Raw genomic sequence first — 11,584 nt, forward strand, 5'->3', positions numbered from 1 at the left:
AGTGCTGGGAGCTGGGGCAGGCGGGGCTGGGAGAGTGGGTGGGGGATTGCCTAGGTGATTCAGAGATTTGGCTGCTGCCAAATCCCTGAATTTGATTCAGCTGAATTGATTCAGGACAGTGATTCAAATCACTGAATCGAATCACTGTCTCCCTAATGAGCCAAATCTGAATCTGAAGTGAATACTAGCCACTTTGTACAGGCCTACTCCCCAGCTTCCACAGGTGTTTCCATTTAGGTTTGCAAGTTAGTCTCTGGAGCAACCTACAGCTGCTGTGCTAGTGTCTGTAGCAGTACCTCCCTTGCCCCAAGCAAGGTTCTGCCCTAGGGTATTATTGCAGAGCTGCTAGCAAATCAACAGTAAAGCAAATCAATACTTCAAGATCAAATGGTGGTATCTGGCTATATTGAAAGATAAGCACATCTATTGTCTATAAAGCTCTCTATCCTGATATTCAGAGCTATTGAACATCTGCCATGGTCCTTGAAATCTCAGGTCAGCACCTCTAATAATCTGGGCCAATATTTCCATGTCAGCCTGTCAATACTCGAGGAACGATGACAGCAGTTATAACAAGTAAATATGTATGAAGCTGAATCATTTGTTAAAGATGAACTAGTGCTGAAATTAAACTCTGCCAGAATCTGCCAAGTCAGAAATTTCTGGTAAGCAAAAGTTTTAAAAATGTAGAAGTTCAAAGGGTGATTTATATAGAAGTATCTTTACTTAGACTTCCATGATAGGAATCTAGCCCAGAACATGTCACAAATAGCCTGTCATAATAACAATGGAAAACAGAGATGCATGTAATATTTGAACTGTTCTCAAATGCCACTGATTGGAAACCAGTTCAAAATTGTGTGTGAAGCAATGTAGCTCCCATACCACGGGATGTAGTTTCGACACCACGGGGTGGAGCACCCAGACCAATATGTCTTGCAGTGGGCAAGTTGGCGAGAGAGGGGAGAATGCTGGGGGTATTTTTACTATTCTGTTTTCCCATCTCCTAAATATGAGCTCAGTAAACTTCAGTGGCCTCCTGTTGACCAAAGTCTGCATTATACTTGCCTGACTAAAGGGAAGTATATGCTTTTTAGTTCACAGGGGCTGTGGAGGGGCATGGGAGACTGCTGTTGAATAGGGAGTGAGGCCACAGCTGGTTGTTAGAAAGACAACTTTTACTGAAGAAGCCTTAAACTTTTGGCTCCATATCAAAGCAACCAGTTGTAGCAGTGGGCAGGGGTTGAGGAGTGGTGAATTGTGAGATGCCTGGAGGACTGACCAGACCTGTGCCATGGAATGCTTGGTGTCCACACATAGCATGGAACCAGTGCACTGTGAACCAGTTCAAAATAATACTTCATTTTCCAGGTACACTTCTAGATCCTCCCAGCTGGCTTTAAACTAGTTTAACAGTTTTGTATGTCTGTCCCCTTCAGGTTTAAAGTGAATTTAAACTGTTCCAAGAATGTCACTGATTAGAAACCAGTTCATAATAGTCCTGGGTCAGAGCTATCTGCATGTACTCTGCTAAGGGTTCTAAGTAGAACCATCATATTTAGGCATAGAAATGTTGCTGAACTGCCAGCAAGGGGTGGTAGTATGTACTCAGCCCAATTGTGATTTTCTGCTCCCCCTTTTCACTAACACTGAGTTCAATTAAGACTCATTCCCATACCTTATGTACCATATTTACTTGAATATAAGATGACCTTGATTGTAAGATGACCTCTCCCCAATAATTAGATTCTATATACGGAAGATTTATAAATTTGTTATAATTTTTCAGGTATAGAATTTAATTATGGGAGGTTTGCCTTGAACCAGGCCTACTGATACAGCAGGGAACATAAATCTGGGGGTCAGGTAGTCCTTTTACCCTCTTCCTCCCCCCACAGCCCTTTTCCCCCATCCTTACTATCAGACCCTGCTCTCCCTGAGCATATAGAAGTGAGGGGCAATTTTGAAAACACTGACCTTGAAATAAATATACCTGTAATAATTTACATATAGTACCGATAGACTTAGTTCATCCAAAATTGCTGCATTTTACCATTTTTGAAACTGCTGCAAGTGTTAGCACAAGCTCCTTGTAAACACTTTTAAGTACCACTTTGGTTCCTATTTATATATATTACAAATTATGCATGATATTGGTCCAAAGCCCAAATCCAATAAACTATTTGCCATATAGTTCATTGGGCTCGGTCCCAGCAGAGTCAACAGCATTTCAAGCCATGGTGACCTCACATCTCACCACTGAGCAGTATGTGTGTGTGCTCCAGATACCCTCCACAAAAGATCCATATGCTGATTAGCACCCCACTCAGGATTGGAACTGGGTATTTTTATCATGAGTCCTGGAATCCTCTAATAATTTATATGCAGATGAGGCGTAGGGCAACCTGGTCCAGCTTCACATCATGGAGGGTAGTACCCCACTAATCCTATGTGAAAAGCTGAGAGACAAGGCATTTGAGGGATTCTGGGTAAACTGGGGCCCTATTTGGTAATATGTGCCACACATTTAAGGTTGGTAAAGAAACAGGAATCATGGAAATGGGAAACAAAGATAAAGCTCAGCTGTGGAAATGAAGAGGAAGTTGAAATGTATGTAATGTGTTTTACTATGACTTGAAAATGAGTTTGTGCTGAGAGGGAGTGTGCTTAATGGGCACTACTATGTATTTTATTCAGATACGCAATACTAACCTATTCTCATGGTAGTTTCCCATTGTGTTGGAGTGTAGATGGTACAGTTATATATATTTATTTATATATATTGAACTAAATATTTTTGCAAAAAAAAAGGTAGGTTCCCATCAGCATGTTTATTCAATATGGGCTAAGTATTTTATAGTTGTGCTCAGTGTTTGTTGCATTTAACAAAATTTATACATGGTTTCATTACTGAGCACACGGTGCTTTAGGAGCAGTTCAAAGGTATTTCATGAGCATGTGTGCATGACACTTTAAAGCAGGTTAAATGCTTTTGCACCGCTTTAATGGTGTTGGTGTTTGCACGCATTGGTGGTGTATTGTGCATTAATTCCAGCCGCTGTAGCACATTTGGTGGTGTAATGCGCCTTAAATGACTTTGGGGCGCAGCAAACTAGGACACCTCTGAGGAGTTTTAGTTTGCTGCCCTACAGCTGTGGAGTGAAGCACTGGGCTCCATGCAGCTCAGGGACTGTGCAGGCATCCCTGTGAAGGCAGCCTGGCAGCAGCCCAGGAAGGTGGGCTCCACCAAAGGAAAAAAAAAATAGCAGCGAGCCTGATCTTTATTTTTTTTCCCCCCTGGAGCCTTCCTGCCTGCATGAGCTGCATAAGGACCCGGTCCATCCCTCAGTGGTTGCAGTGATCCCTGGGACCGCCTGAGCTGGGTGCCTGCGGGTGGGTGCTGTCTTGGGGGGGGCCCTACTGCTGCTGTGGGGGAAAACACCAGCCACCGCTGCCCCACTGCAGGCCAGGGAGCACTCCTCCCACTGGCAGCTCCCCTCCCCTCCCTGCTGCCGGAGAGGCAAGTAAGACACAGGTGTACACAACATGGGGATTTACTTCACCTTAAATTGAAGTGGTGTTTTTAAAAACCCACTGCTTCAATTTAGGGTCCCATTTCATCTACACACACCCCATGAGGTTTCCTTGTATACAAATGTAAGGTAAGTGGCTATTTTCCACCATGCTCATTTGCAGGGAAAAAACTTCGTCTTGTATTTGAGTAATTATAGTAAATCTCTGTGATGGTACCCTGCAGGCTTGAGGGGACTGTGTGGATCCCTGTTTTGGAGTACCTGGGACCTGAATGTTCAAGGGCCTCCATAGCTTTTGTGACTTTTAAATAACCCTTTCCCCTAATCCACTCATCAGTTTACTTCAGTTCCTGGAAGTTGAGCCAGGGTTTGGTGCATCCCAGGCTGATTTGGAGGCTCCTGGGGGCTGTCCAAGCACTCCACTGCCTCCAATGGAAGAAAAGTGACAGCTCTTTAAAAGTGGCAGAGAGCTGCCCTCTGGGCCCCAAGCTCCCAGGCCCACAGAAATAGGGGTCTAGATACTCCTCCCACTGACCTGGCCACTTTCCATCTCACATAAGTCTAAGATGCACAGAACCCTGGTCGATCACTGCCAATGAAAGGAAATTGACCAGCTCTTTAAAAGCAGCAGGGAGCTGACCCCAGTAACGGACACTGCAATCAAGTACAGGCAATAGAGGTTGAGACAGTAGAGTTCTGGTTGCATACCAGGGCAGCCAGTAACCAGGTGAGAGTTGGGGTGGGGAAGAGGGAAGGAACAGAGCAGTGTGGGATGCCTGAATGTTCGACCAGATGCCAGTCATAGAAAGCTTTGTATCCACACATAACACACTGAACTGGTTCACACAGAACCAGTTCAAAATAGTGCTTTATTATCCAGGTATACTTCTGAAACAGTTTAGGAGGTTTAAACCACTGTAAGATGGCAAGCGCATCCAGACACTTGTGGTTTAAACTGCGTTTAGATTGGTCTTAGTGTTAAGTTTGTACTCACCCTGACCGTGTCTTTGCCCTAATAGGAAACAGTAAATGCAGTACAGGATTGTAGTTGAATTCTTGCCCCTTTCTGGGCATTTTGTTCTTGGCTTTGGTGCCTTCCCCACTTGAGACCAAAATCAAGAATGCAAAAATCATGCGGCTGGTAAGAGAACAGTCTAGTGATTAGGCAACTTAGCTGGGATGGGGAATTCCCTGATCTCAAGATCTCTGTTTTGTATCCAATGACTATCTGATGTAAAATGCATAAACAGTTCTGGGAGCAGGGTTAAACTGTGGCCCACCTTCAGCAGGAGTTGGAAGCTGCCCAGTATTCCGTATCCTGGTTATTAAAGCACTCTCCCAGGAGGTGGGAGTTGTGGATTGAATTTCCTCAGGCTGAGGAGGGCCTAAAATCCATAGTCCTCATTTCCTGGGTGAGTGCTTTAACTACTTGGATATTATACAGAAGTCAGGTGCCATCAAGAGATGTGTTTATGAGAGAAAGTGACTATGGCTGCTGTGTTTATTAATCAGCTCAGTACCCTCAGTTTCTGCCCAGAGCACATCTACCAAATTAGGCCTCCCTTGGGACTTAGGTGAAGTTTAGAGACCACTCCATCTCATATCTGGTGCTCAATAGACCTTGGCCTCTAGCTGATTAGGCTGGGGTGCTTCTGTGCATGCACAAAACCCTATGTTTAGACATAGAGGGTGCACCTACACATACAGTTAAGGCAATGAAATAAACTCTGGCATAGTTTGTACTGGACTTAACTGCTCCTGAGTGCAACATCTGCACATGCCCAGATCAGCAGCAATTTTTGCTGGACCAGAGCAGCCCTGGGCTGGCAGCAGGCTTGAAGAGTCATCCCCGGGCTCCAGGTGACGGTATCAGGTAGTGGAGGGGCATGGGACTACTGAAGTGCAGAGTTGTTCAGCAGGTAGCCCTCACATTATCACCCTTGTGCCCCAGCCAGCCCCTGTCACTGTCTACACATGTTTCAACGGAATAAGTAACTGCACCCTAAGATAGTATTGTCCCCATCTTACAGTGGAGTTAATTAATTTACTGCACACTAATACTGGCACACATGTAGACAGTAAAGCTTTACTGTGGAGCTGATTAGTCAACTCTTCAGGAAAGTGCAGTAAAGCTCTTCAGTAAAGTATAGATGCAGCTACAGGGTATTTGAGGGCATGTGTATACTGCCTCCAACTGTGCTAGGGAGCTATTGCAGTTAAGTACATCTGTTCCAGGCAGGCTGCAGCCCCCAAAGTATAAAGCAGCTGTTGTTTGGTATATGCCCAGGTCGTGTCCTTCACTGCTGTGAGGCTCTGTCTTGGGCACGTTTATTGGCATTGCCCAACACTGCTTTAATAGTGGCTACAGTACAGTTTTTCTGTATCTGCTAGAGTGCCATGAACTGGGATGGAGTGAGCATGGTGTAGTGAGAAGTGGCTTAGATATGCCATTTCAATCCAAAATGTATTTGCTACATTGGTTTTGTGGCCACTGGAACAGGAATATTCTGGATTAATTTTTTTTTACATAACTCCTGAATTCTGTCTGAGTCCCTTTAGACACCTGGTTTACCAAACTAGATTTGGGATATAGTAGTTAAAAGGAAATATATTTCAAAAGTTTTAGCCCTCTGATCATGGCTTATAGTACCACAACATTAAATGAAAATAAATAGCGGCTAATATTTTTCAACAGTTCTTTCCATGTAATGGTTTCTAAAGGATTCTCTTAGTTTGAGGTTTTAGTCCTTGCTTTCATTCATCAACTCCCTACAGTTAGAAAGCATGCAAGTAATTTTCTTAATTATCTGTTTTTGCACAGATTTTTTTTTTGAATCACTGGTAGAAATTGTCTTCCATTATAATGTTATTCATAATGAGGACTAAGCTCATATATTCTAATTCTACTAGGATTCTTAAGACTTCACCTCCTTTCTAATCAGTAGCTTGCTGTAGACTCTGACTGGATACTAAAAAAATCAGATTAAAGTGGGTAGTCTCTGAAGCTTTGGAAATTTTCACATTCCAGAGACTCTGATGAAAGGAAGCATTTTAAAAGTAAGCTTAACTGTGATTGTTCTTACCATCAGGATGCATTCGTTATGTTTGTTAGCCTTCCAAATAATTGTATAACCATATGGCCTCTTCTCAGTTAGAATAAGCTCATGGTGGATCATGACTAGGCTCCTAATGAAACCCTTTGGAGACTATGATAAATGATTCTCAAATTTGCTTTCTTCTAATACAGTGACAAATTTTGGGTCAGAATTTAAATATCTTATTTCTAGCTAATTACCTAAGCGCCCTTGAGGCTGCTAGAAATTGTCATGTGTGTAACTGCTCATGTATGGGAGTCTAGAGTTTACAACTTGGCCCTTTCTTTGCAGTGGAGTCACTGTAGCAGTTTATAATCATTCTAGACCAGTGATACTCAACATTTTGGCCTAATAGGCCAGATTAGGGGCCTGGGGCTGGAGCAGACCTGGCACACTGGGATCAGGCCTCAGGGCTCTGCTACTGCCTGCATCTGGGACACAGGGCATTGCACTGGCCTTGCTTGGTCTTGCATGTGTGTTTCGTGCTGTGGGGGCTCTCTGCTGCCTTCGCTCAGTTCCACATGCAGAGATAGAGCTCTGGGGCCCCATGCCAGTTCTGCCTGGTTCCATGTATGGGGCCTGAGCTCCAGGGGCTGTGCACTGCCCCTTCCCACTTCCACTTACTGTGCTTAGGGTCCAGGGGCCCTGCACTGCCCCTGTGTGCCAAGATGGGGCCCTGCACTGCCTGTGCACCCAACCTAGTATGCAGGGCTGTGATCCATGGGGCTCTCCACAGACCCCTGGAATGCCCTGTGGGTCAGATGACATGGCATGGGGGCCAGATCTGACCCACAGGCTGGGGCTAAGCAGCCCTTTTCTTGACAAATCTAAATTTGTCAGTCCTGGTGTTAAAGTGTACCTATTTTTATTCTTCTTTGAGTCAAAATTTAGTAACATTTGTTTTTATAATACTTTTCTTCACAGACTCCAATGAATCAAGCCTCAACTCGTTCCCACTGCATTTTCACCATTCACATCTCCAGCAAAGAGCCAGGATCTGCAACTGTCCGACGCTCCAAGCTACATTTAGTTGACTTGGCTGGTTCAGAGCGTGTTGCGAAGACTGGAGTTGGAGGCCAGCTACTGACAGAAGCCAAATATATCAACCTGTCATTACATTACTTGGAACAGGTAAATTTAACATTCTGTAAGATTTTGTTTTTTACTTGGGTTTTTGTTTAGCCATTTGCATTACTTCTGAAATCTCTATTCCCTAGCTCTTATAATTTCAGGACCACATAAATTGTAATGTTTCTTAACTTTTCTACATTGGTGACTCCTTATTGAAAGGAAAATATTTCTGCAACTTCCTCACATATTAAAAGAGAAAGTAAACGGGTGCATCTACACAAGACACTTTCCTGTGCAGCAGAATAATTTGCTGCACAGTAGAGCATCACTGTCTACACATGTGAATAAATTAAGGCACAGTACACTAATTTACTGTTCTGACAGATAGTCCTGTCAGATACAAGTGGTATCTGACAGTGCAGTAAAATACTGTGCTTAAACGCACATGTAGATGATGTTGGGATTAGTTTACTTCAGCTCAAATTGAGCCTGAGTATATTCAGTTGCATTAATTGCATGTAAGTTACTGTGCAGTACGCAGTTTTTAAGCTGGCGTCTACCCATGCAGGTGTTACAGCACAGTTACACTGTGTGGGGACCAAACTGGAAGTTAATCCCAAATCAGTCCATACACACAGTGTTACTGCACAATAATGCATCTACACGTGTGTTACTGTGTAGTAGGTGCTCGGGTGTAAATTTGTTACCTGCATCATGTAGGTAGCAAATTTATCCCCAAATTGATGTAAGTCGCCATCGTTACTACACAGTATGAGCGCACACATGTAGATGCATGCCTGCACTGTGCAGAAATTTCCAGTTATTGCGCAGTACACAGTAAGTGTGCACATGTAGATATGCCCAGTGTATATCAGTGATAACAGTGGTAACAAGAGGCACAGAGCAAATGCATACCACAAATCAAAAATATAAAAAGCAGATCAAAAAAAGCCATCATGGTTTAATGGAAGAAATACAGTGGTAATAAATAGAAAAAGTCTTCTTTCAAAGAGTGGAAATCAAGTCCTAATGAGGAATATAAAAAAAGAGAACAAACTGGCAAATCAAATGTAAAACCATAATAAGACAAGCTAAGACAGAATTTGAGGAAAAACTTGCTAGAGACATAAAAGGTTACAATAAAAATTTGCAAAAGTATCATATTTACTCAACTATAAAATAACTTCCAATAATTAGATTCTATAAGTGGAAAATAATTTTCTTACAATTTTTCAGGTATAAAGCCTAATTATTGGAGGTTTGCCTTGCTACAGCAAGGGAAAAAAAATCTGGGGGGGACCAGGTAGTCCCCCCATACATCTTCCCCCTGTAGTCCATTCCCCTCTTCCTTACTGCCAGACCATGCTCCCTCTGATCCCATGGAAGTAAAGGACACATATGAAAACACAGACCTTAAAATAAATATAATTTATGATATAGGCAAATTATTATAGGTACCTACATATTTAGTTCATTCAGAATTGATGCATTTTACATTTTGTGAAACTCCTGCAAGTTTTAGCACAGGTACTGTATTCTACAAACACATTTTTAAGTAGCACTTTTGTACCTATTGGGTGTGTCCACATATGCCCCGAATCTGGTCACTTCACAGTCATTTGGTCTTGCTTTCACAAGCTGCTTTAGCAATGTTACCCTTGTGCCCTGGCCAGCCCCCCAGCCGCACAGCACTTTAGTAAGTACTAAATGACTGTGCAGTAACTGCTGTTACTATGCAGTCCCGGTGGTGTACAGGTCATTTCCAACCCTACTGTGCTGTAACAATGAGCCACTGCACAGTAGCATTGGTGTCATGGTTTGTGCCTACTGACACTACATCACTGTAGTGACAAGCTACATCACTATAGCTCGTTGCTACAGCTACTTAGTGTCTTATGTAGATGCGCGCAGTGGGTGCATCTACGCATGCTCTTACTGTGCATGAATAAATTCCAGAACTTATTGCTTTGGATTTTTTTCTTCTGGGCATTCCATTTGAATGTATGCCTGGGACCATAGCACATTGAGCTGGGTTGGAGCAGCCCTGGCTGGCAAGTGGTTCCAGGGGTCAGTCTGCCAGCCTGGTGAGAAGAAAGCAGAGAAGGAACTTCTGAAAAACTGGAAGCCAGTTATACTTCTTAATATGGACTATAAGTTAACAGCAAAGACTCAGGCTTTGAGGATGAAGAAAACAACTTTATATAATAGAGTGGATCATGATTACATATTTGAGGTGCTAGGAAAAATGGGATTCCCAGAGAAATGTATACATTGGATAAAGTTATTGTATAGAGAATCAAGTCCAAATTAATGGGCACCTAAGCTGGACTTTTAAAATCTATACAAGGGTGAGACAAGGGTGCTTCCTGGTACCACTACTGTTTGTATGTGGTATGGAACCATTAGCACAAAAATAAGAAAAGACAAGGTCGTAAGTGGAGTAAAGATATTTGCGGGGGGAGGGGGTAAATGCTTCCTATACATGGATGATATAAATGTAGTAGTTAGAGGTAGACTTTTGATGGAAAGGGTGTTAAAACATACATCAGAGTATAGATAAGCTATGGGGGGTAAATTAAATTGATCAAAAAGCTCCATAATGGGAGTGGGGAACTGGAGGGACTTGGAGAAGTTGGGCCTTCAAATGAGAGAGAGAGAGAAATCAGTGCGCTAGGGATCCCGATGGATGCCAAAGGGAAAGGTAATAGGGTATGGGGTTCTGTATGAAGAAAAATGTTTCTGTAAGTGTTTGTTTTCTGTGGGAAGTTGATGTATGTTGCTTAAGGGTTTAATATAGTAGATGTATGTGTGTGATATGTAGTTGTTTCTGTGTTATGAAGCCTTATGGGTAGCTCAATATGTGTAGCTTTGTAAGCAGAGGGTGATAAGTGTGTTGTTAATAACATTTTGGGGGAAAATGGCTCTCATTGGCATGTTTACTCAATATGGGCCATGTGTTTTATAGTTACATTCAGGGTTGGCTGCATTTAATGAGCTTCATAGTTGGTTTCCATTACTGAGCATATGCTGCTTTTGACAGTGGTCTAATGATCAAGAATGAATTTAATGAAGTATGTGAATATAATGCGAGGAGCTTTTTTCCTTATGCTGATTGTGGGGGAGAAACCTCACCCTGTATTTGAGCAAATATGGTACATTAGAAGCTAAAGACCTGCTGGGGAGTCAGTTGGGCCTGAAAGGAGCCCTAAAGAATGAAGTGGCTATTGTTGAGAAACTAAATGCATTTGGTTTTCATTGTGGAAGATGTTAGGGCAATTTCCTTACCAAATCCACTTCTGTCTAGGTACAAGTCTGTGGAGCTGACCCAAATTGAGATTTTAGTTGATGAGGTAGAGAAAATTGATACATGAAACAGTAGGAAATCGCCAGAACCTAATGGCATTCATCATAGAGTCTGGAAGGAGCTCAAATTGGAAATTGTCAAACTCTTAATTATAACCTATCGCTAAAGACATCCTCACTATCAGAGGAATAGTTGCCAATGTGAAGGGTCGTGAATGTGAATCCAGTATTTAAAAAAGGGCTCTAGAGGGGACCCAGGAAACTACAGACCAATGAATCTAACTTCAGTTCCTGGAAGACTGGTAGAAACAATAATAAATAAAGAATTGTTCAGCACATGGATGAACATGACTTGCTGGGGAGGAATCACCATGGTTTTGTCAAAAGCAAATCATAGAATCATAGATCATAGAATCAATGAGTCGGAAGGGACCTAGACAGATCATCTAGTCCGACCCCCTGCCATGGGCAGGAAGGAGCACTGGGGGTGGGAGGGGTCATAAGACCTCAGCCAGGTGCCTATCCAGTCTCCTCTTGAAGATTTCCAGGGAAGGTGAGAGCACCACCTCTCTGGGAAGCCTA

The 11,584-nt window shown here is 42.8% G+C and overlaps 1 protein-coding gene across 3 annotated transcripts in view; it reads left to right on the forward strand.

The window, feature by feature from the left end:
- Window positions 1–11,584, forward strand: part of KIF6 (kinesin family member 6) — a 518,996-nt gene that overhangs the window by 187,308 nt on the left and 320,104 nt on the right. For all 3 annotated transcript variants that reach the window (XM_019527228.1, XM_019527227.1, XM_019527229.1), the window contains exon 7: window positions 7,553–7,759. In XM_019527228.1, the coding sequence (XP_019382773.1) occupies window positions 7,553–7,759 (207 nt within the window). The remainder of the gene's footprint in view (window positions 1–7,552; window positions 7,760–11,584) is intronic.

Source organism: Gavialis gangeticus, unplaced genomic scaffold, assembly GCF_001723915.1.
Source record: "Gavialis gangeticus isolate Ggan-Ray unplaced genomic scaffold, GavGan_comp1, whole genome shotgun sequence".
NCBI lineage: Eukaryota > Metazoa > Chordata > Crocodylia > Gavialidae > Gavialis > Gavialis gangeticus.